Raw genomic sequence first — 26,618 nt, 5'->3', positions numbered from 1 at the left:
TTTTGGAAGTATTTTTGCAGGGCTGAAAGGGAGAGTTCTTTACTCTATTGCCTGAGTAATGCTTTGAAGTTTGCTTCTTTGCCAAATGCCCGTTGATAGGAGCATGAGTGTTGTTGGTGCTCACTGGCATCATGGATTACTTGGCGATCTTTAAAAGCTCTCTGAATAGCTTACCAAGACTTCATTAACATTTGATTTATAAGTAAGGAAGAAATTATGACTACACCATTTTTACAGGTGGGTAGGCAGCAGTAAGCAATCTCAGTGATTTACCTGCCTCTTAGGGCACCCTCCCCCATCCTGGTAGAGATCCCATGAGTCTGACAAGTCATCTCTTTCTTTTTAACAACCAATCTGACATCATCTTACGTTGCCACTGTTTCTCATTGATCATGTAGTATCTTTCTGAGAAAAATTGAATGATGTATAATCTCAGAGTTTCATTTCACAGCTATTACCCTTTTTCCTGTGGTTTGTAGTTATTTCTGGTTTTTTTTTCTTCCCATTTTAAATGGAGAGATTTATCTGAGGTGTTGAGATTTCTCATAATCATTCTCTCACTAGTAGCCATGACAAAGTGTCTAACCCTCTCTTTTCTTCTCATCCTCAGGAAACCCGCTGACTGTGGCCTGCAAAGCTTTCTTTGGATTCAGCGGAGAATCAGGCCCCATGATCTACTGGATGAAAGGGGAAAAATTCATAGAAGAATTAGAAGGTCACATTAGAGAAGGCGAAGTCAGGTACTTTTTGGAGTAGTTACTGTTAAAAACATGGTTTGTCCCAAAGGCCTGTTGGGTTTTTTTAAACAGTTTTTTAATTGGAAGTGAAAATAGTTTTCTGTCTAAAGAGTGATGAATGACTTGGAAGCAGCACAGTGTGAGTTGCTCCGTCTCCTTTCTAGCGAATATACTCTGAAGACATAGTAGCTGTCTATGTGCCTGAAAATCTGTTCTCAAATTCCCTTGATGGTAGCTGAAGCATCTCTTGAGTGTTCTGGGGGCTGATTTTAGCCCTGCATGGAAATGATGCTGTCCACTGCAGCTGCCCCTTGTGGCAGTCCTTGGCAAGATTACATTCGTTTCAGCATCAGTGTTAATCTTGAAGATGAATGGTCTCCTGTCAAAGTCACCATACTTTTTTGCTTCTACGGAACGTGTTTTCTGCCTGTGATACAGCTCTCAGTGTGCCTTAACCGGGGCTTTCAAAGAGCAGCATTTGTTCCTCTAGAGAAGGAAGTCGCTGTGTGAGGATGTCTGATATCCAACTTGTGTTTGGCTTGTTCCAGATGCTGGTACCAGCTTTGAAGAAAACAAACACTTGTATCCGCATGCGCTTTCATGGAATTTGCATCTAACAGCATCTTCTTGTCTTTCTTAGTTAATAATCCCCTGATTAATATCTCTTTGAGCAAAGACCAGGCTATGGTTGTACTATGTGCAAGGTGGTTCCAACTCCTATAGACATGATGAATATAGATTATAAAAAAGCCAAAGTCTTTGCAACTTCCATTGCGCATTTTTTTAGTCTAATTTCCGAGTTGTTTGTTTCTTATTAAAGTAATTTTGGAGAGCACGCAGAGATAGATTCCTTTGCTTTATTACTTGATCGATAATTTGAAGTTCAGCCATTTGGCCACTAGTTATGAAGATGTAATAAAATAACTGACCTAACATTGCACCGTAATTGCATCCAGATTAAATTTATTGTATATTGCCAGAATGGGTTTAAGTGTACAATCCTCTTCTGGGCTTCTGACAACAAAATACAATTATTGGAAACTTCTGCCATTGCAAGTACTCAGCTTTTAACAACATTATGTCCTCCCTGGTGTATATATATGAACAGAGTGATTTTGATTATGTTCTTCCTCTGCATCAGAAGGACGATTTGAGGTTTATATTTAAAGAGCTCTCCAGTTCTAGCAGAGTTCAAAACTTTTCCTTTGTGTGCATTTGTTAGTGAAACTGAGTTTGAAAAAACCTGTATTTGTCATTCGTTGTACCATCTCATTGCACATTCATGTTTCAAATTAATTTTGTGACAGCTCCCTTTTCTCACCGCATTAAAGTGCTTTGACTCTGTTTACAGATCCATCACAGTTCAGTCAATCTTTTCTTCAATAAAGCTACTTATCAGGTACCTAATCTCCTGTGCATTACAGCCAGCATTAAACACGTGACATTTACCAAAACCTAGGCATCATTACCAGCAGTGCCACAGTCCATCCCTTTCTTCATTTAGAAGTAGCTATGGCAACTGCAGTAGAAACTTTTTGCAAATGATTTTGTCACAGTAACAGCTCTTGTTCATGTGTCCCATTACAGGTGTGCTGCTTCAGGGAAACTAAGCAGCACTAACTGTTCTGTCAGTGCCCTGAGCCAGCCCACATCTTCCACCCAGTCATATTTATTGATGTGTTTCAAAAAATGTCATGTATGTTTCAAATTTGATGAGCCACGGTGAACTTGCTGGTTAGGTGCTTTTTCCATCAGTTTACTTTCTATACGGTATTATCAGCACGTTTCTGTTCATGTTGAGAAACTACAATAATTGGGAATCGCTACAACCAGACCAAGATACTCCATGGCTTGTTCCTTTGGCAAATATCTAACGTTTTAACTCTGCATCCTCTATCTTAAATTAGTTCACAAATTTAGTAGCACTCTGACTTTTTGGTGCTGCCCTTACCCGGGACTATACCCATCCATTGCATCAGTGGATTTGCTGAATATGATGTGTATGATGTATATGATGAGAGTTCAGGTGTGCAGATCAATGCAGTGTGGGAGTACAAAACATCCATCCCTAGTTTGCATCCTCTAGCATGCATTGTTACCAATTAATTAGTCTGCTTTTATGAAAGCACTGGAATAAGGATGCACGACTTGAGTGTTTCTGTTAAAATCAAACCTGTGGAACTGTTTTTTTGGTAAGCTGATTTCACTGTGAGTCATAGATGTGTAGCTCTGGGCTTCTCATTATTTATTAGACCTTGCTACAGAGCCTCATAGTAGAAAGTAACTAATCAGCATTGCAGGACTCAGAGGCAATGACCCCCTCTCTAACCTGCCTCCTTGCCTTCCCTTGAATTAAGATCCCCAAATGTTAGGCATGCATAGGAGGAAAAGGAGAAAGAGGCTTTGCTTGCCAATTGGGTATTTCACAGTGGTAATAAAAATGTCATGTAAGTTGAACCAGGGCTATTAAAGAAGGAATCAGAGTCTTTAAGCCTGCCTGCAGAGTTGTCAGTTGTACCTAATTATCAAAGGAGCCCACAGCAAATTTAAACAGTGTTTTTGCCATGGCAAAGAAGTATTTTCAGGAATAAATCTTACTCTCCCAGCTACCTGTGAGTTGCTGCTTTGTCTTCTTCAGGCAACACTGCAGAACAGTTTGCGGGTGCCACGTGATGCTCAACTTGTAGAGAATGTTTGTCCTTTTTTTTCTCTCTCTTCTCCATTTTTAAAGTGGAAATAGTTTTAACACATTTTAGAGGCATGAAAAGAAGTGGAGACATTTTGAACTGCAGCCTTATTTCTTCCTACTGACTAATTTAACTTTCTGCCTTTTCACCCACAGAAGTCAACTGATGGGTGCAAAGCGCTCAGACAAGATGAGGATGTTGTATTCTGGTAGGAGAGGATGCTGAGGGAGGGAGGCAGAATTACCATCGCTGCCTGGCTAATGTGCTGGGTACTTTGCGGAGAAGTATGGAAATGACAGCCCTCTCCTGAAAAGCTTGTACTGTTCAAGTAGACAATTTCTGGGCAGAGAATGAGAAACACAATGCAGTAAAGTGAGAGGGAAGATCACTGTGCCATGTTGTTAGTTGAACTGCTTTTCTTTGGAGAGGTTCTTACGTACACGCAGATCTGTCCTTTCATCTACAGACTATTGTTAAGGACTAGAAAGAAGGGACTAGAGTTCATATCCCTGCTCACAGTCCAGATCCTCAACTGTATAAAAAATAGAAGTTTCCTTTTTGATAAGTCCCAACTTGCATGCAGGTTAGTAAAGGTTTGGAATTAATGCCTTGGTCTTCTAAAGAGACCCTGATGAAGCTTTCTTATGGTCTTTATATCTGTGATTGTACAAAGCCTGAAAATTTTAGGAAAATGTGGTTTCGAGGGAAAAGTGTTTTAACTTTGTCTTCAACTTAGTACATAAATGCATTGGAAAAATATGACAAAAGATTTAAAAGTTCAGAAACATTGGATATTCTTCAAATAAAACATTTGCATTCTGAAATGACAGTTTTGGTTTTAATTTGTGTTTTCTTAACTGAAAAATAATCAGTAGACAAGATGTTTTGTTTCAGATCAAATTAAATGCTTCAGCATGAACAAAAAGAAAGCACTGGGTATTTTTTTACTTCACTCACCTCCTCTCTCTTTTCCTCCATCTTGTTTGTTGTGAATTGTCAAGCACCCTTGATGTACCTATGTATTAAATGATGTAATTACTCTTACAGTTTGTTCACTAAACCAGAAAAAAGAGCCGTTATTTTTTCAACTTGTGGGAGCTGGCATGTGTTGGCAATGTTGCTGGCAGTTTCCCCCAACTCAGGCAGGGGCAGAGCTTCATCTTCCAGGTGTGCAGCAAATACTTTTTGATACTGTATACCTTTTCTTCCCCAAAAATATTGTGCTCAGTGTTCTCTGAACCAGCTACAAAATGCAGTCAGTTAAAGGCTGCGCACACATTAAAATAAAATGTAGGTGAGCAACTGTGTATTTCTGTGGCGATAATGAATCATTAGCTGTAGGGTGCCTGTTAAAAGAAAAAAAGGCAGGAATGAAAGGTTTAACACCACTGAGAGCTTTCTACAATTCACTACCAGCATTATGTTTAAGTATGTGTCAGCATTTTCGTGATAGATCCCATTCTAAAGAGTTCTCTTCCTAAAGATTGCAATTAGCATGAAAATAAGTAAAAAAAAAATCTCAGTCTAAATGCATATTCTTTTTTATGAAAGCTCCTTTTTAGCTAATCAAGTATTATTTAAATTTAGGTTAAGGGTCGATTGTTTTATTTTAAATAGATTCAGAATAATAGTTTATTTTATCTTAATTGTAATCTGACTTCATTTTTTTTCTGTGTAAAATATGCTGATTATAGTAAACACACAACAATCTGAACATTCACAGAGTGCTCCAGATTAGTGTCCCAGATATGTTCTCTGTTAATGATTTTATTTGTTCCTTGCAGCGTGATTTGTAGGCCAAAAACTGTGGAGCATGTTGCTTACTATCAGAGAAGAAAGACTTTCCTGAGTTTAAAATAATTTTGCTATATATACATATGGAATATTAGTAGGCAAATGAGAATTCATTTATCTGACCCCCAATGATTTAGATTCATTTGAGTCTGCAAACAGATCAAGCTCTCCGGGGAGGTTTATTTTCTGGCCAGAAATGATACAAATTCAGCCTTTCTTGCATTAGTTTCAGCACTTGGACTCAGGGCCAAAAAAAAAAAAAAAAAAGAAAAAAAAAAACCAACCACAGTAAATGAGAGTGAATATGCAAAAACGATTCAATCAAAATTTCCAAATGCACCGCACACGCCTGTTCTTAAACTAATGTTTTTCCACTTGTTTTTTTGCAAGTTATACAGCCATAGTGAAAGAAGATGGATTGTTGTGGATGCTTTGGTACATCTTCTGAGTTCTGTCAGGTCACCCAAGCCTTCAAAGGCCATGTGCTGTGTGAAACCTTACTGTAAATATGAGGTTTATAGGACTCGGGCTCGCACCTTTGATTGGCTCATGCAATGCCCTCATACTTCACTTCTGACTTGGTTTTGAATTTGGAGTTCCATGGTTGTTCTGTGAAATTATGTACATAAGAAAGAGTGAATTCACATTGGAAACCCCAGATAGAGAAGTTTGGAGTTTGTTGTTGTTATTAAAATATTTAAAGCTTTCCAGAAGCAGTTTTCATCCAGTGCAAACCGCCCTCTACTTAGTTAGTTTGTGCCCAATTGCCTCCCTTTGGTCTACAGTGAAAATAGTTCCTTTTTTGGTCCAACTCGAGTCTCCTTCTACTATGTAGCTTGTGCTGACAGATTCTTCTGGGAATCTTCCACCTGTATTAATTCAGTTGAACAAACCAAGACTGTCTCCTTCCTTTCAGACTCCTCAGAGAACATCTTGGAGAAAAAGAAGTTGAATTGACATTAATCTTTGATGCTGTAGAGGAGGCAGACCTGGCTAACTATACGTGTCATGTGGAAAACAGAAATGGACGGAAACATGCCAGTGTTCTTCTGCGCAAAAAGGGTAATTCTCTTTATTTAATTACCGGTACTCTCGCCTGCCTCCGCAGCAACAGATCAGCCAGTAGCAAAGGTCCTGCTGACCCCTCTGAGCCAGGCTGGACTCCTCTGTGCCTGCTTGGAGCTGAAGTATGTTTGTGTTACAGCTTCAGTTTACCATTTGTGGACAAAAAAATCAGGAACTGTTCTTTAGTCTCTAGTGAATCAGCCTTGCAGGTGATGCCCTTGCCTGGAATACAGTCCCCCATAAATGTTTGTGTTACAGCTTCAGTTTACCATTTGTGGACAAAAAAATCAGGAACTGTTCTTTAGTCTCTAGTGAATCAGCCTTGCCTGGAATACAGTCCCCATAAAGCACTGATATAATCAGTAGAAATATTTTGGTCTAAACAACCTGTGAATTTGACCCAGGGTTGACTGACTAGACCGGAGGCAGTTGTGTGATGGAGTTAAAATGTGCATTTCTTAGAACAGGTGCCTCAGCAGTAAGGTCAGATGTTCTCATATTTTGCTGCTTCCTGACTTTGCTGTTTAAATTGAAAGCTTTAAACAGCTGCCATGCGTTTTGATTTCTGACTGCACTGGGGATGAAAACATCATGGTTGCTTTGCTTGGTACAGTACCTGGAATTGGGAATACCACTACTGACAAGATATCTGTAGCAGAAAGGAAACCATTAGGGTTTGAATGTTCCACATTAAAAGGCGCTACTGAGCTCTGCTGTTTGTAGATGTCGCTATCATAAGTAGTGAAAGGAAACCATTAGGGTTTGAATGTTCCAGATTAAAAGGCGCTACTGTGCTCTGCTATTTGTAGAAGTTGCTATCGTAAGTAGTGTTAACAGTATCTCATTACAGTTCTTATGTCGTTTGTTCGATCCTTAACAGTATCTCATTACAGTTCTTATGTCATTTGTTCGATCACCTCTCCTGTTTGTAGTAGGGTGACATTTAAATTTGATGGTGATCTCTTGAAGATACAGTGTATTAGGTAGTCCAAGAGCTATAAGACAGAAACTGTTGGGAAAGCAAAGGAAGGTTACACACTTGGGATAAAGACATAATGTGAAAACACAGATCCGTCAGCACAGGAGATTGACTAAAGAGTTAATACATTGTCCAGATCTCTGCCATTACTTACCAAAAGAGGAGAATAAATTTTCAGAAGGCACACCTGAAAACACAGATCCGTCAGCACAGGAGATTGACTAAAGAGTTAATACATTGTCCAGATCTCTGCCATTACTTACCAAAAGAGGAGAAGAAACGTTTTCAGAAAGCACACCTGCAAGTCCTTCATGTGCTGTCAGATCACTAAGGCAAAGAACCTATTCCTCGGCAGATTGTGGATTGCAGTGTTAGCGTCAGTTAAAAAAACCAGTGCTCTCCATTGTCACACTCACAGCAAAATCCTACAAAAATGTCACCTTTTGGAGAAGGTTTAAATACACTGTTAGTACCTGAGATTGCTGCAGATTGACCTCTGAGCCTAGGGCAGGCATCACCATGGGACACCTGAGCTAAGAGCCAGGTGGAAGAAGAGGAGGGCTAGCCAGGGCCTCTCTAGACGGGGCACGGCAGTACTGGAAATCATCCACAGTCATCAGTTCACCTAAAGCCATGCTGGGTGCTAAGTGCTGTGTTTCGTGGCTATGATCTGTATAAAATGAAAGGTGGGGGAGGCTAGTATTGGGACAAAACAGGGCTACTAGGGAGAGGAAGCTTTTGGGTCCACGTCCTCTTCTTGTGCTATTCTTTCTATTCTTTTATGTGACCCACAGGTTATATGTGTGAAAGTGCAGTATGCAATCCTGTTAAAATCAGTTGAATCAAGTCCTACTTACACAGTTTCCTCTGTATGTGAGAGTTTTATGTCCTCCCAGAGAGAAGGGCATAACATAGGTTATATTTTAGGCTAAGTGATAAGGATAAAACACAGTAACGAAGGTTCAAACCACTCTGAGAAACAAAGGCCCGCAGTTGTGGTGTGGAACACACACAAATGTAAATTGAACATCTAGACTGTCAGGATGGCACAACTTTAGTTAAGAAATCTGGTCATCATGATGAAGGATTAGCCTCTTTAGTGGAAAAAGCATTCTACCTTTCCATCCACTGAACCTCGTAAATATACAACTCATAGTAAGTATGTCTATGTTGACACTGTCAAATGTTCAGCTGTGTTGCATATATTAGAATAACAAGCTAGGTTTATTTATAACAAGAAAATGCTGATATTTCAGAGCTCTGCTGAAATTATGGAAGAAGCACTGCTGAGTACAGAATTTGGAGGTGGAAAGGATCACTTCTCAGCTACTGTTTCATTTCTCTGCACTGTGGCTGTAGAAAGCGTATATTCCCCCAGGCATTCGCAATAGGTGCTTTTCAAGCTATTAAAGTGTCATTTAAAACAACCACAATATTTTCACTGTGTCCTTTTATGGCCTGTCCCATTGTTCTGATTGTTATTTATTATGTTCTTACAAATACTTGACCAAACTTTTCCTTTCTGAAACTTGACATAATTTCTTCTTATCCTAGCTTTCTCCAGCTTGGATTTGACTGTAGAGTATTCATGAGCCAGGAAATACTGCTGTATTTACTGACTTGTGACAAGATTTAGAGCAGGATTGGTAGAAAGCTGTCAACCAGCATCCTTGTGCGTGTCAAAGAAGGGATCATGGCTTCCTCCTGTAGTGTGCTGCAGCTCTCCAGGTGACGAAGCACTTGGGAAAGGCCATCACGGTGCTGTAGCTTATGTCTTCCCTCTGTTCAAAGGTGTGATTGCAGCCCATCAGGTGTACACAAGAAGGCATAAGCCGTGAGTTCTCATAAACTAGGAAGGCTTGGATAAAAAAAAATATCAGGAATTAAACCCAAATCCAAGTTATAGCTGTAGTATAAGAGTTTCTAGAGTTAGTTCTTGTTTTCACATCAGGTGGTTATTTTTAAGCACATGCTTTGCTTTAAGGAAGAAAAAGGAACTGTTCAACTATTTAAGGTAAAATATGTTGACATCTTTTGCTGTATTAGCAGTATGGTCTTTACAAATGCTTTTGGAGAATGCTGGAGTGCTGTTTGTACAGCACCAATGTACTGATAGCCCCAAAGCATGCATCATCATTTAGGATTTTTTTTTTTTTTAAAGGAAAGAGAACCAAATCCCAGTTTCAAACACCCAAAGCTACCACACCAAAGACAGAATCAGGCGTGCTCCTGAGACCTGAATAACGTTGTCTGCTGTTACATTCTCCTGTACTGACTTAATTCAAGACCACATGATTACTTGCTTTCAAGTAGTTCAAAAATAAGTTCTGGACAATCCTGGGTTTCCTTTTTTTTCTCTGCGCTGTTCTAGCATGTTTGGTGCTCAAATTATAGGGAAACACAGTATACAGCCACTTGTCCCTTAGTTGTAGAAAAAGTTCAGGATTCCCTTCAAAGGCATATGAAAGCATTCCAGTATTTTAGTGATTGAAGTCCACATAGTCTATAATATAAGTGTCCTGGAATATGAATAACTTGTCAGAAACCGCAGAATAAAATCAAGCTGTGCTTTTAGTGGAAAGAAGCATTGAATTTAGATAAAAGTAAATGTTATAATGATGTTTGCTCACCATTTATTTCAAGGAGGCTGCCTTTATTCAAGACATGCAGGAAACTACTTTTGGGGGGTTTTTGATACTGATACAGTACTGAATGAAGACATGTCTTCTAAAATATATTTGTCTCTCATTTATTTTAGTACTTTTATTATTTTAAAGACCATAACCCTCTGGGGTACATATTGGCTAGGTCCCTCTACATTATTTTACGTTAGAAACTATCAAAATACTATTATTTACTAGTTTTCAGTCACTATTACAGCACACAGCCCAAATTCAACTCCTTTCCTAATGTTGGGTGTGCTGCCTTCCCTATTGACCTCAGTGAGGACCACTTGAGGAGTGAGGCATTAATCAGAGGCAGAGAATAAGAGCTGGAATAGGCAAGAAAACGGGACATTCTGGGTTTTTCTCCATTGCCTCCACCTTGGAATGGAATTTACGAGTCCAAAAGCCTTAGCTTTCTGCCTCCTTGTGTCTGGACCTTAGGAGAGTTTATGGGGCAGTAGGACAAGTGCAGGACACGCAAAAGCAGATCCACTCTGCCTTTTGGGCTGGAGTTTGTGTTTTTGCTCAATATCCTGCCATTCCCCCAGCCAATGAACACAAGTCTGTGCTCCTCTGTGGGCTGCAGGTGATCAAGGCTCAGCATTTCTCTCCTTCCAAGCTGGCAGCTTTGCCATCATCTCGCTTTCCTAGCAAAAAAAAAGATTCAGTACAACAAAAAAAATATTTTTTTTCCTGAAAAGTGATTTTAACCAACTCTGTTCTCCATTTGACCAGATTTATCCCCAGAGCATATGCTAACTTTATCATGCAGTGTAATAAAAGTCCCATGAATTCCCTGTGTTCTCAGAGAGATTAAACAGCTATTAAAATAGTCTTTTTCCATCTATTAGTCCCTGACTTCTTACCAGACAGACATCAGAGATACTGTAAACTGGGAATAGCTTGACATCTGATGTTAATTATTGAAATACAAGGCACAGCAAGGCAAGAATAACCCCAAAAGATACACAGCTAATTTACTTTTTATCTTGAAAATGACACAAATGACATGCTGGTAATTTTTTCTGACCTAAGTTTTAGAAGCATAAAGATCACAAAAACTTTGTCTTGCCTGTATTACAGTTTTTACATCTTCACGTTGTATTTATCACAGCAGCAAGTATCTTAATGACGTCTTATCTAAACTAATATAGGCTGTTAGAGGTCATCTTTTGTCTTTTACGGATAAGTAATATGCCTAGTGGTATTATGAACAATATTGGGTTCAGAGGATGTTTCAGGCTAAAGAACAATACGGTTAAAGGTAGTGTCTTACATCAGGTAGAGCACTTTTATCCCATTCTGACGCTGGTTTGCTGAATGACCTTGAACATGTTGCTTCACTTTTCTGTGTCTCTGGAAAAGATGGATGATTGCATTTGGATTAATTTGTGAAGTTCTTTGAGGCAGACAGCTTGTGATATTTCCTAACAAAAGCATTGCAGTAGGAAGTTTTAACTAGCACTAGTTCCCATTAAAGTATAATGTGTATTAAACAAACATGTGAGAACTCCTTTAGTAGCCAACACAACTCCAAGTGGCTCTTCAGCAGCCTGATGTCTGCTCCTGGCTTCTCATGTTATCTTGGGCATTCTGGAAGCTCAGTTCATTCCTTAGTGATTCAGCTGAAGTCCTGGCTTGGCAGCTCACATAAGCTCATTCACTGGTTTCACAAATATAAAACCAAAGTTTGATATTATCTGGGGGCCTAGAGCCTCCCAAATGGGGTACGGTATGTCTAGTATACCTGTTCTCACATGCTGCATACAGCATTTGATGTACTGTGCCAATACAGACGTTTCAAACTCCATAAGGTCATTAAAAGTTGATTAATCCTTCTTTAAAATTACTACATAATTCCCTTGTAGAATAATTATGATTATAGCCTCAAATGAATTCTGACAGAGATTTCAGATGGGCAGTAGATGGAGTAAATGGGGATAGTTAAGTAATAGGTAACGAACAAAAAAAATTAGGCATCCTTAATGTTACAGTGGTTATATTTGGAAGCTGCACAATTTTATGTGGAATTGGACAGTGGATTAGAGCAAATAAAACTCAGAAAGATCATAACCTTTTTGTTTTTCCTTGCTAATTTTAGATTTGATCTACAAAATAGAGCTTGCTGGAGGACTGGGAGCCATCCTTCTTCTGCTTATTTTGCTTGTGACCATCTATAAGTGCTACAACATAGAGTTAATGCTGTTCTACCGACAGAACTTTGGAGGAGACGAAGCAGCTGATGGTAAGCAGTTACTCAGGAAACTCAATATATGGAATGGAAATATTTCAGAGACCCAAAGTAGTGAAACTTCTAGATTGAAATGAATCTCAAAAGCTACTTGCTGCCAGTTTAAGTTCAAACTGCTAAGTACCTGACAGTGTAAAGCCCTCAGACTTTCTCCCAAAGCCTCCTGAAATCAGTGAGTCTTTTCACTGAAATGTCACTGGGCCATAAGCAAATGGGAGTCAGAAGAGTTGCTAATGAGTCTGTTATGGAGGCTTGAATGTCATTCGTGAACTGATTCCTCAAGAGAATTCTTCATGCTCATGTGTCCTGGTGCCACCTATGCCTGGGTCACTTCTGAGATCCATACTGTCTGTGGGTAGCCCTTACACCAGGTATTTTTCATTAAACATCTCCACTGAGTTGTCTTCAGGCTTCCAACCAATTCCAGCAACCGATGAGAGGGATTGTTATTGAGGCTAACTAGCTACCTCCGTTAATTGGGACACTGTAAACAACTTAGTGGAAATGTGCATCTTGCCTGGAGAGTCTGTTTAGGAATAAACTGGGCTGGTCTTCAGTGTTCTTCTCCCTCTTCCCTCTCACTAGCATATATTCTGTTCAGTGCCTAAAACTAAACATATATTTTTAAATTGAAGCTCCTGGATATAGAACTTTCCTACTCCTGTGAAGCTGGAGTAAGCCATGGTAAACTAAATCCAAGTGCTTTAAATCTTATTATTGTATTCTTAACACTTACATCCCCCCCGCCCCAAGTATTCAGTCTCCTCAGGTCTCCTAACACTGAATTAAAAAGCTCACAGGGCTTGAGAGTCTGTGTTACCATAATTAATGTTCTTGATATGCCTACGACTACTATCTGCTAAAGATCTGAAGTGCAGTATTCAAGTACAGGTACTTTTCGTAGCCCACTTCAGCACTTAGGAGTCACGTAGGCAGTCTGGAATGGTATATCTAGGAATAATGATGTATTTGGAAAAAGAGCAGGGAACACGTTTCCCTTATTGTGCCCAAACAATGTGCAGTTGCCCAGGCCTGTTATAGGCTGCAGTTAGCATTACTGCTATCAAAATAATACATGTTTCTGTTTAACACTGGGTAGATATGGTGTGAAAATGTTTCACTACAATGAAATCCATAGGAGTTTTGGAGAATGGGTGGAATGACATCCAGGGGATTTTAGAATGTGGAATGATAAATGGCAGGAATAGAGGTCAGGAAACTTCCTCTTTCTTGATCCTCATGTGTGAGCAGGAAAACCTAAAATGGTGCTTTTTTCATACCGTACAATACTGCACAATATTTATGCTGATGCCTAGAAGAAAGGGAAGGGTGAGTTTATGGGGACTTGGAAGTAGTTTACCTCTAACACCTTGGGATTATACCAACATAACATCCCTGGTTCACACCAACAAAAAGTGACCCAAAGTGGTAACTTCCTCCAGGTTGCTTTGATTCGTTTATCTTGTGTTTTCAGTGTGAAACTGATGCATTTTTATTCATGTCACTTCCTTGGTTCAATCACTTTTTAATTTATGAAACAATATTATTTTCTAGTTGTTTAGAGGAAGCCCCATGAGTACGCAGGGGATTTTGTGTGCATGTTAATTCTGAAAACAACCTTTTATTTTCCAGTGCGTGATTTCAGAACTATTGCAGCTTTGTGTCTCATTCTGATCCTGGAGAATGAAAGATGGAAGCAGAATGTTGCTGAAGTAAAAGGATATATGGGAATGTTTTTTTCTACTTATGTAGGCTATAGTGGGAACATAAAGATCTCCTATGAGCAGTCAGCTGTATAGATGCAGTTGCTGAGTCATTTTCCATTTATACATGTATTTCTTTAAAATAGAAGATTTGGAACTCAACAGGTTTGCATTATTTCTATTTCTAAAAATATCCTATGTAAGCAATGTGGATGCATTCCCTTCCTGTGTTGTGTGTAGCATTGTTTTTAGAGAAAATTATTCTGAGGACTAAGGGAAACCATTTAGAAAATGGCTCCAAAGAGTGCTGTACCCAAAGCACACAGAGCAAGCGGTGGGCGAGCATGGATAGGTCCTTCTGCGATGTCCTGTGTATGTGACGCTTGTGAAGAGGGAGTCGAGACCGTAGAGATGTAACACAACTGTACGGACTCACAGGAGCCCAGGGGAACTTGTTCTGTCTGTATCTTGTGCTGTGACGAGGTGACTGGAGAGTTGTACCCACGCAGCTGGAAGGCGCGGGAAGCTCAGGGGCTGCTTGCGCACAGTCCGTGCACAGCTTTCACGCTGCTTCATTACCAGGCATGGCAGTGCTCAAGGGTTTGCTTTGCTGCCTTTGCAGAGCTCTCAAATGTTTGCAGGGATGTTTGCCTGCAGGATCATTTGGTGGCTGGCTTCTCTTAAAAGGTTTTGGCAGGCTTCATTAGGGACAGGGCAGCAGGTTTTGGTCAAGCCTCCAAAGCTCACTGGCCTTTGTTTCTTTGCTGTTTGTTCTTCTGTCATCTTTCCATCCCTAACAACTATTTTTGTATGCTGTAGGTTTCAGAGAAATAACAGCAATCCAGGTGAACATCCTTCCATACAGCTGTGGTGACACTAGGCAAATTGCCTTTTACAAACATGTAATTATTCACATGCTTTGTCTGTAGCCCTGACCCTCATGGGTCTGGCTTTGTGTCAAGAATTATAAGAAAGTAACCATCATTTCAAGGTCGTTGAGGAATGTATTGCAGTATGATTAGCTATTTTGGTTTTTATCAGAATATACTGATGATTTTTAACTGCTTTAATTACCTTTCATGTGCACTATTCTTTACAGATAATGGGTACTCAGCAATCCTCTGTTCGTGCAGTTTTGTCCTCACAACATCAACTGTTTGATTTTTCATTTTCTGTAAATAATGGCAGCTGTGCTCTCCCCTGGAGACTGAGTTGCTGAAGGTTGACTTTTTCAATATACTATTTTCCATTACTGCAGAGGAATAGCAAAGAGAGATGTCACTAAGTCTGATCCCAGCATGGATCCCAAGCTTGGTAGTGGTGCCACATTTGCCAGCTCTTAGCTCTGTGTTTCACCCGCGGAGAGCTAGAGGCTGGCCCCAGTGCTGTGCAGAAGGAGGAGGAGGTGTGTTGCCCCTTCTACCCAAACCACTGTGTTTCAGCCCCGTTGTCCTCATGTGGCATTGCCCATGTCCCCTCTGTCACCAACTGCCTGCCTCTACCCCTGCGCTGCAGACAGAATGAAGGGGCAAGCGTCCCCCTGAACCCTGTTTGCTCTTGGAGTTATTTCTCTCTCATATACTGTGAGCCCCAAGTATTTAAAATGTCATTGATCAAGTGACCTCTTAAATTATTATATGAGTTTTAAAAACTACAAGATTTTCTGAAAAAAATTGCTTTGAGCTGTTTGTATTTGTCATTGTTTTCTGCATAATCGGTATTCGTTTGAGTTAAGTCATGTATTTTCTCACAGCTGCTTGTGCAAGGAAGTTTTCCTTGCTCAAAATGTTCCAAACTTCCAGGCTCCAAAACTTTCTCAGCTCAAAACTTTTGCATAATCATAGCACTCTTGAGGCATAGGAGTCAAAAGATTTCCATTAGTAATACATAAAAGATTGAAATAACAAGTTCCAGCTTTAGTATTTGTATCAAAATTTTGTCCACAGTCTTTTGAGATCTGAAACGTGTACACTGACCACATGAAGCAGAGTTACTAACTAGCTCAACGTGCAGAAGAAAACTGAAAGGATATCCTTTGTCTGGATCTGAAAAATTTCTCTATGGAAGCCAGATTATGTGTTCCTGTGAAAAGTCCCAATTTTGTTGGGAAACGCTTGATTGTTTCAAGGAATGATACAATTTCCTAGTACTTTCCTGTATTCTTTATAGTGCTCTTGCTAACAGCAGGCTGAACATGAATTTGTTCTCTTACAGACAACAAGGAATATGACGCGTATCTTTCATACACCAAAGTGGATCCCGATGCGTTAGATTGTGACAATAATGAAGAGGAGCAGTTTGCACTTGAAATTCTGCCAGATGTTCTAGAGAAGCACTATGGATATAAGCTCTTCATTCCGGATAGGGACCTGATTCCTAGTGGAAGTAAGTATTTCTGACCTTTCACTTTGAATTCTCCCTGATGCGTCGTGAAGGCCTGGACTGTGCAATGAGTACTAGACATGGGAATCCTCTGTTTGTGAAGTGGTTGTGAGGATTGGAAAAGTTTCCCCTCTACTGAAAATTTGAGCTCTAGGTTGGAGCTTGTTCCTGCACCACTGAAATCAGAGGGAACTGCCATTGGTTTCAGTGGAGGCAGGAGCTGGACCTTCCTACAGCAATACTGTAGTCCAAAATTTCTACATCAGACACAAGTAGCTAAGCAGGAAACTTCCAAAAAAGGATTTTGTAGTCTCTGTTTTATCATTGAAAATGAGACTATTATTTTTTCCAGCAATTCTTTGTTTGTCTACAACAGTTTTACAAGTAAAAGTAATCTTTCCCATTTTCTTTTGTGTTTTTTTTTTCTAACTTTGATGTCTCATAAATAGCGACAATGGTTTCCCAGTTACTGGTATAGGTGCAATTTTTTCATTAGTGTTTTGACCAAGTGTTGCATTTCTGAGCAGTGTTGATATTGTGTGAGTAATTTGTATTGTGTAAGTAATACTAATTCTTCAGAGGACTGTGAACAGCCCAGTGATCTGATGCTGTTTTCCATGCTGAAGGTGACACAGTTGTCCACTTCAAATCAGTTTTGCTGCCATGTCTGAAGATTCAACAGCACCTTTGGATGTCTGTACCAACAGTTAATGCCTTCCTAGCTGTAGTTGTGGCATCTCTTCTTCCAGATTCAGTTTTGGACATGTCAAAAAAGACCATCAATCATATGCATCATGTTGATTAATTTTTAATGCACAGTATGTTTGCTTTAATATCACATTTATTTGAAAAATAAGCTTTTTTTTAATTAATTCTGTCTGCAAATCTCTTCCATGAAAAATATTAAAGAGAACATGAACTTCTCTCTGTATATGCTACTGTATAGGAAATATGAACAAGAAAACAAAGCAATGGCTGTGCTGGAGCAGATGTCTCCAAACTTGAAACAGCTAGAACATGGCTGCAATAGCAACCTGCCTGCCAAAAGACTGGGAACTGCTGCTTTGCTGCTGCCAAACCCCAGTGCCAGCACTTGGAGCCTACTTCTTTGTCATTTGAGGGAGTTGGAAGCAGAGCTCTGAATCCTGCACCATTGGGAAAGAGGAGTCAGAGCCTAGTCCGAGATCATGCAAAGTCCTGTGCAGTGGCTTGGATTTATCATGTATGTTTGCAGCTCCTAGGTTAGAGCTGTTTCCCTCATTCCTTTTGCCCTACCCCTGCAAGGTGTGAGTTTTACTCCCCTAGTGACATATTCCAGAAAGGGAACTTGGCCTTCTTATTTCTGGTAGTATAAGGAGGTGAATTTTTAGATATTGTAAGGGAAAATACTTCTTTTTGTGTTAAAAATCACAGAATTGTCATAAATAGTTGTTTCATATCCTACAATATAGCAGTTATACATAGCAATTATATAAGTGAATTAAAGAGTGTAAAGCCAGCCTTTCAGTGATAACTATACTGAAGCACAGATTAATCTGAAATGAGATTCTTCTTTCCAGTTGCTGTACCAGCTAGTATGATATTTTAGTTTTGTCTATTTTTGTCAGCCAGACACTCAGCAAATACTTGTCATCACTTTGGGTATTCATCAAACCTCTCCTGAAAATGCAGGGTACCTGAAAATGTCAGTTCTCATTTATGAACATTCACAGATTTAATACCTCTTTTTTCCTCTCAAACTCACTTCTTCAGTGCTATGAAAGGGCCTGATTCTAGCACATGGAGCTTCAAGAACGCTTAATCAGACATAATGACAATGCAGAATTAAGATGTGGAACCGAAATGAGTGTGATTTATATGCTTTAGCTGCATGCTTTAGCTTTGAAAAAGATAGGGGGAAAGCACTTTATTTTGAGGGAGAGGTGATGGGGATGGAAGGAGGACTCAGACTCCTGTGTTTGTAAGCTCTCCGTGTGCGCTGGAGAAGTGGAACGTGGCTGTGTTCTGCCTAACGCTCACCAGTCTTACAAGGGCTTGCAGTGCTTAGTGAAGAGAGCAGGCAGCGTGATGTGGTGTGGACCTGCTAGAAACTTCAGAGGTAAACATAACATTGTAGAGTGACTGTCTCAAAAAGTGGCAGATATGACAAAATATATAGTTCTCTGGAGCTCTCTAGAAATCTATAGATTTCTATACAAATATGGGGGGTTGATCACAGTTATCGTTTTATTTTTAGAAGTATCTCTTCTCACATGTACTGTGTTCCCTCCTCTTTTGGTGTAAATGACTTTCAGCCTGATGTAGTGCTTTCCCACTCTCCTTTCTGATGTGTTTCCTTCTGTATATTGTGTACTTACTTAAATGTGTGCCATTTCACTAGTACAGCAAATCAGGTGTGTTTTTAAGGCTGGTTGTTTCATATAATATCTGCAGTTTGAAGGTGCTGCCACAGGAGGGTGTGCACTATTGTGCTTCCTTCCTGACACGAAGCAATACATACAGCTGCTGCTTGGATTTGAGAGCAAGCAAAAAATAGATTTGTTAAATGGTATTTCATTAAATTTCTGGTACACTTCTCTGAAGAAATGAAAAAGCTGACTTCAGAAAAATTCAGGGACAAGTTTGATTATGTTTTTGTCCAGCTGGTTCATCTCTAACCTCTCGCAAAAAGCTGTGATAGGCTCTGCATGTCCCTGTGCAGCCGAGGGAGAGATTACAGCCACATGTGCCTTAGCTGGGACGCACACACCCCGCAGGGAGCTCTTTCGTGCTGCATATCTGAGCTCTGCGTTTCGGCTCTGGGCTGAGGACCGTCTGTTTCAGGGATGCCTATGGAGCAACTGTTGTCCCTTGGAGGAGAGAGGTAATGGCTGTGGAGACTGACGCTGCCTCTTCACTGTTGGGAAGCAAATCCCTGGCATCCACAGTTCAGGTCAGATGGGACCGAGTCATGTTTTGCTGAAGGTGCTGGTTTCTGTGTGCTGCCAAGATACAAATGTTGTCCCAGTGGAGTGTTTTGTTCTAGTGGGCGAACCACCATGAAGGATGCCAAGGGTGATGCCCACCACACGGTGGCCAGCAAGGACCTTTGCAATGACTCTTGGTGCAGCCTGCAAGCAGCACAGATGGACCTGGCTCCCTCAATTGGTGTGGTGGAAAAGGGGCTCAAGCAGCCACTGCTTCTCTGCTCTTGCTCGTGCAGAAGCCCATGGGCCGTGCAGGTGGGAAGATGAGAGGAGTGACACAGCAGGGAGACATGGAATGCAGTGTGCTGTGTAAGCAGGAAGAACAAGTTTGTAACCCATGATTTGAGTTGCGTGGTATAGGAAATATTAGAGCAGCTATTATTTTTTAAAAAATATTCTTTGATCTTAACAGAGTGAGTGTTCTTTATTCTGTCAAAGCTGACAGCACATATACCTTTCTGCCTGGGTAACGAAGGCATAATTGAACATGTTAGCCTGTATAAGGAGACTGTGATCCCCAAGATACAGTTCCAGTTGTTACAAAAGTTTCTTAGCAGTTATAATTTTCTTCCACCCTATTAGTTTTCAGGGCTTTTTTTTTTAACAAACCCTTTCCCACAGCAAGCAGACTCTCAAGCCCTGAGAGCTTTATAATTCAGTGTTAGGAGACCTGAGGAGACTGAATACTTGGGGCGGGGGGAATAGGAATACTTATGGTTTTGCCTGAGTCGTTTTCTATCTTGCTAAGGATGATGTCTACAGAGAGAAAGATCTATTTGCACTTGACTCTTCTGAAATTTGGGCTACATCAGAGGAAGATATTTTTCTCACATGGTTTCTGCAAATTATTTTAAACCCTGAAAGTGAAGAGGTCAAAAATCTCAAGTTAGATTTTTAATACCAGCAGTAAAATTCTATTAGAGCATCATCTAGTTGCTCTCTAAGCATATGTGCATTTGATTTTGACAAGATTGAAAAAACACCAGCAATCGCTCCAGCTCAGCCCAGGGTACAAAGATCAGGCACTGAAAAGAACAACAGTGATGGAATAAAAATCTTTGCTTTTACCTGAAAAATGAGAGGTTATCCACACAGTAGGAGAGCACCTAAGGCATGTGATAAAAAGCACCCAACAGTCAGTATTGCAGTTCTGGCACTTTGTAGATTTGTCTGCCCACCTGTGTGGTTTTTGCCTGGTGAATTCCAGCATCCTGGGCTCCCTGATGAAGAAAACCCAGTTGGACTGTGTGCCTGGGGTTCCCAAGGAGCCCTAATTAGGTCTGGGACACCATTTATGTGGAATGGGAATAGAGTACGCAGCTGCACAAACTCCTTGCAGAAGTCCCTGGTTGTGTACTCTGTATGAATCTTGCACTTAATGCCAGGCAGGGGTAGCAGGGATACAGAGGAACGATAGCTGAAAGTGGAAGAAGTGTGAGCAAAGGCCAGAAAGGCTGGCTACCCCGTAACAGCCCACTGCAGGCCACCAAGGCGGTCTGGGAGCGGGAGCACACAGTATCAGAGGGCAGCCCAAAAGAGCTTATTTCTTGAAGAAAAGGCCAACAAAGACAAAGCCAAGGAGGAATCTTATTGTTGTCTTTGCAGTGGAATGCGCAAAGATGGAGACAGGCTCTTCTCAGAGGTGCCCGGTTGTTGAACAAGAGGCCACAGGTACGAGTTGCAACACTGAAACTTCCTTTTAAACATTGGGAAAATTTTCCTCACTGTGAGAGTGGTCAGACACTGGAACAGAACCCAGAGGCACTGAGAAGAAACCTCCAACCTTGGAGGTTTTCAAAACTGTAGTGGACAAGGCCCTGAGCAATCTTAGCTTGTCCTGCTTTGGGCGGGGTATTGACCTGGAGACCTCCAGAGACCCCTGGAAGGCTTGATTCCAAACAACCAGAATTTTGATTCTGACATCTATTGCCAAAACAATTTGACCAAAATCACCCACTTCAGACACCAGTTTGCAAGGAGACATCCCCAGAGCCACCATCTTTTCCTGCTCCTTAGTCCCTCCTTCCTTTGCCACATCCAATACAGAAAGTCTGACAATGGCTAGGGAGCGGTGTGCTGCGAGGGCAGTGTGTCATGCTGATCTGCGTTATTTGTTCCATTAGGTTGAACTCACCAGCAGTCCCTCGGCTTATACTGGGATCAGGCTGTCTCTGGGGAGTGGCCAGCACTCTGCTCTGTGTTTCAGCAGTTCCAGCTGCATTGCTGTGCTGGTCTGAGCTAACAGAAGCAACAGATATTTAATGAATAGGAAAAGCAAGACATGCAATTATTTTTGTTATAATAAAGTATTCAGAATTTGGGTTTGGGGACTATTTAGTTAGGAAAACAGAACTGAAATATTCTTCTATAAACAACTTTCTCAAGTGATAGTCACATTGCCAAACACAGAAAGGCTGGTTATTTTCAGAGTGCCAGGAAGGGGTTGATGGTAGATACCCTTTGGTCCTTGTGGTACTGCAGACCATGCTTCCCAAAAATATCCGTAGGACTTTGTATGATTTCTGGTGTTCTTTCCCTCTCCCTCAACTGCTTTTGCAAATCATTTGAATCTGGTTAGTCAGTCGTTTCTTTGTGTAAACAACTCTGTGTCCGTGGTGTTCATTAATTCCCTTGCTCTTAGTCTGCTTGCATATTAGGCTGTCTGGGTTTCCTTCCAGCCTGCGGTTACTGTAGCTCATTCAAGATTCAGTAGGCAGCTACGCGTGATTTAGTTGCAAATAGGATGCATGTCTTGGACTTCTTCAGTGCTTCAAACTACAGTTCAGCGTCGTTATGTGTTGACAGTGTTTGGTGAGCACATATTTGCTGTCAGGTGATCTGTCTTCATTACCAAAAGGCAAAAACTGTGCTTGTTTATGGGTCTAAAAGTTGTTGCTGTCCGTACCTCCTTGGGCATTGCATTGGACATGTTGCAAGTAAGTTACTGACAGAACTACTCATAATTCTAATTTTTTTGACCTATGGGAAATGCTAACATTTTGAAAACAGTTTTTGTGTCGGATTGCAAAATGGTGTTTCGACAGGGGGGGGGAAGGGTCAAAAATTTAAAATGTTCTTTTTCAATAAAATCAAGAGGGTTAATTCTAATGCTGACATTTTATTTTTGCATTTTAGTTTATGACAAAATATGGGCTTTGGGAATTAAAAATTAATAATTCCATACTGCTTTTGTCCAGATGATTTTTTTTCTCCCCTCACAATGAAATGACATTGAAGTTGACACCTCCTGCAGCAAAAGTGAAGTTTCAGCAAAATTATATTTATCTGGTGGAAGTATGTTGGTCTGGAATCTTACAGTTGATCCTAGTTGGTGATGTCATTCCTGAAATCCCTGCTCAGTTTTTTTCTTGAAACAGAGCCATTGCCTGACAATTACTTTTTTAGCTCACTGGAAAGGTGAAAACAACCTTTGCAAAATAGAGTGCTTGAATTTAATATCTTCTAATGGACTAACCACTTATGACAGGCAACTGAACCTGCGGTATTTTGAGGAGTTTCAAATTCTGACATGAAAGGAGAGCAGGTGATGTAGCTGCTCACAGGTTTATGCAGTCAGTCTGGCACCACTGGAAAAAATAAAGCTTGAGTTTCCACAGACAGGAACCTGTCCTCCCATGCTTTTCCTTGCAGAGATGTTTAAGCTGTGCACGTTGGACATGTTGTAGAGTGTGCCCAATGGAACCACGTGCTCCAGGGAGGATGTCACCTACCTTTAGCAGTAGTCCCAAACTGAAGCTATTGGGAGTACCAAGTACTTCTGGACTAGATGGCTGGAAGATGTGTTTTCCCTTTCATTTGGCTTTCTGGTTTCTTATAATACAGTGTATTGTATCCTCAGTGCACCAACAGACCCCTGTACATTTACCATATCTACCAGTGAAACCACTGCAAACTTGGAATTTGAAGAAGCACCTCGTGGTCATTGGTGAAGGTGGCTGTGTAGTTGTCTGTAGAAAGAGCTCTAACTCGTTGCAATACCCAGCAAGTAAGGTGGGCATATGCCAAAGGATGGGAGAGGCACAGAGGGGAGAAGTATCCACCTGAGAAAACAGGGAATTTTTCCTGTCTTCTTCCCACCTCATTCCCTGTTTGACTAAAGCAAAGTCTGGTGAGTTTTTGATGGAGATGGTATAATGGATCATTGCTGAGTTGTTGCCATTGAAACTATTGCTGCTGGATATTTGAAGAGATGACAGTGAAGTGATTTTTTTTAATATATTTTGTTGGTCTGTTTGTTTTTGTTTTGTTTTGTTTTTAATTGGATGCGTATAGGATATGCCTGGCTGTGCTTAGCACTGACCTGGATGTGTGGTACTGACCAGTACTGTGTCCTGCAGAGAACTGTCTTGTACATAGCAGTGTTCTGAGTTGTTTGAAGGAGGGATGAATATGTCTCGGGAAAGATGCATGATAGTTTGTTGTTTTACTGTATCTTGCAGATTCAACCTGTAATGATGAAGCTTCCCACCTAAATTCTTTCTTTTTGGGAGCAGAAAGAAAGGAAGAAAATGAAGAGTCTGAGCTGTTGATACATTGGGATAATCTCTTTCCATTGTATTGAACATTTCTACCTTTCCTTAAGTTTTGTTTCACCAGTTCTGCTTATCATTTTCTCATTGTTGCTGATTCTCTCCCCTCTCCGCTGCCTCTCCCATGGATTTTAATGTTGAATTTTTTTCATTAATGAGTAACTGTTTTACACAGAGCAATGTGGGGGTTTTCCTCATAAATGATATTTTAAGAAAAAAAAAATCTGTACATGCTGCATGATTAAAGAGTCATGAAACATTAACTAGAAGTCAGGATTGTTGCATAGACGTTTGTAATGTATGTGTATGTCTTCAATTTTCGTGTGTCTGTGGGATGTTTGCAATTGCCTCTTTTTTCCATTTGTGAAAGAAATTCTTCTTGCTGCTAAGTGGTGAAATAAAACGTTGGTAAAGGCAGATTTGATGCTAACTATGCCTTCAGTTTCATGAAAATAAGCTATTTTAGAATGTTCCTGTTGGCCTATTTTGTAGATATTTACTTTACTGGAAGTGGTGTGAATAAGCATGCTGTGGTATGGTGCCTGGGACTATAAAAATGAGTCTTGCAGTAACAGATGTTGATTAATGATGTTATTTGTAATTGTTGTTCCTGCTGGAGGGCAGCATGTGTAAGAGAGGTCCTGCCCTGTGCTGAGTAAAGATCTGTTCTGTGCAGCTCTTGTGTCTAAGTCTTCATTTATAACACATGCTTCTCCTCTGTTGTCAGGCGGCACATTCTGAGTAGCATGGTCAAGAGGTTCATGTAGTTAAAAAAAAGATATATCTCCTGCCTCTGAGCTCGCAATCACAATGCCATGCAACCAGTGAACACTTTTCTGACCTTAGTGGTTTTTCTTCAAGTGACTTAATTTTTCTGGTCTTGACCCAAAACCCATTGAAATTTGTTGAAATCTGTTCATTTGAATGGGTTTTGGGTCCAGTCAGTAAGTAGATCTCCTTCCCATCATGTTCCATGTCAGACCAGTGTAATTGGCTTCTCTTCCCTACCATATCTGGGACAAGTGAAACTCAGGGATCCAAGTCCAGCTTCAAGAATATCTTGTAGTTCAATAAGCTGACATCATGGAGCTAATGATGGGGCTTGCATTTCTGCTTACGCTGTTTGCAACTACCTGGCATGCATGAATAAAAGAAGAACACTATTTTCTTTGTCACTGATGTCTCAACAAATAAATACTTCCAATATATTTAAATTTTCCATTTGTTCCTGTCACTTGTGAAGTTTTTGTTAATACCTTGGGGTACATAGAAGCACAGGTTTGTGATATTAACCCAGACCATTGGACCACAAAGAATGTTATTGTGCTTTTGTGGTTAATAGCTAAAAAAGAAAGAGCTACCGTGATGCTTCTATGCAATAGCACAAGTTCTGCATGTGATGAGGGTTGATTTCTTTTTGGGCACTTGTAAGTTACAGTTCATAAACCCTGCAGCACCCTCATGTCCTTGCGTTTGAAACACAAGAACTGCTTCCCAGACTGTGCTTCCCTCAGCGCGATGTTAATCGTAACCAGCGTTAAAAATTACACAAATGTTACATTGATCTTGACCTATATTTTCTCAGTCACTAATGCATCTGCACAGTGAGGATATTATGTAAATGTCATTCTGTTGAGATGAACAGGGAAAAACAGTGAAGGATGGAGAGTGTTATCAAGGAGTTTTCTATATGTATTCCATAAATAGAAATATGTTGTGATGCACAATCCTATTTTTGTTTGAGTATATTGTGAAATGCCCCATGTCCTAAATGGTGTCGATCAGTAAGCTGTAGGATTTTGTTATACTTGATTGCAAGCCTGATGTTTTGATACAATAGACTTCTTTATTCTTTACTCTTTCTCTCTTTCTATAATTTGTAGCCTACATTGAAGATCTCACAAGATGTGTTGAACAAAGCAGAAGACTCATTATCGTGTTAACTCCAGACTATGTTCTCAGGAGAGGATGGAGTATTTTTGAGATGGAAAACAGACTCCATAACATGCTAGTCAGTGGAGAAATCAAAGTTATTTTGATTGAGTGTACTGAATTAAAAGGAAAAGTGAATTATCATGAAGTGGAATCTTTAAAGCACACCATCAAACTTCTCTCAGTGGTCAAGTGGAAAGGACCAAAAAGCAGCAAACTGAATTCTAAGTTTTGGAAGCGCCTAGTCTTTGAAATGCCAGGGAAGAAGAAGGAGGTGGTGTCTCGGCATCAGGTCCTGGATTCTGCAGAGCAGGGCCTTTTTGGAGACCTCCAGACTGTACCCTCTCTTGCTGTCACAGGCACTTCTGCCACGCTGGTAGAATCTCGGGCTGACTTAACTGATTACCATCAAGCAGACTCTGTGCAAATGAGGCACTATTGCAGAGGATATGAATACGATGTGTCGGCAGCAACATTGCCAGTAGCTTCCATAAGCAACCATCACACATACTGTAACATACCTTTGACACTCCTAAATGGACAGCTACCTCTTAATAATACCGTGAAGGATCCCCAGGAGTTTCACAGGAACAACCCATTGCTACCTTTATCAGCAAAGGAGCTTAGCTTCACCAGTGATATTTGGTAGTGAAGATCAGGATTTTTTTAAGATGCTTCATGACCGCCATGAAGACACGTTTTTAAAGAACTTTACCCTAGCCCAATGGGGTGAGAAAACATTCGAAGCAGCCGGCACACTTGTTTGCTTTTCTACTTGAACTTTTTTGTTTATGTTTACAAATTATTGACAAAGGGGGCATTCTTTTGTAACTCGGTGATGTCCTTACTGTCTTTTAATGTACAGTTTTATTGCTTCTTTCAAAAGGAGGGGGGATAGAAGAAACA

General features: G+C 40.4%; 1 protein-coding gene across 1 annotated transcript; it reads left to right on the top strand.

Moving 5' to 3' along the window:
- Positions 1-610: 610 nt before the first annotated feature.
- On the top strand, positions 611-26,361 carry IL1RAPL2 (interleukin 1 receptor accessory protein-like 2; the record flags this gene model as incomplete). Its single annotated transcript, XM_010085460.1, has 5 exons — positions 611-740; positions 6,135-6,280; positions 12,030-12,173; positions 16,097-16,267; positions 25,664-26,361. Coding segments are annotated over 5 exons (1,289 nt in total), but the record flags the coding sequence as incomplete, so codon positions are not given.
- Positions 26,362-26,618: the final 257 nt, after the last annotated feature.

This window comes from Pterocles gutturalis, unplaced genomic scaffold (assembly GCF_000699245.1).
Source record: "Pterocles gutturalis isolate BGI_N339 unplaced genomic scaffold, ASM69924v1 scaffold6495, whole genome shotgun sequence".
Lineage (NCBI taxonomy): Eukaryota > Metazoa > Chordata > Aves > Pterocliformes > Pteroclidae > Pterocles > Pterocles gutturalis.
This window is presented reverse-complemented; position numbering and strand designations above follow the sequence as displayed.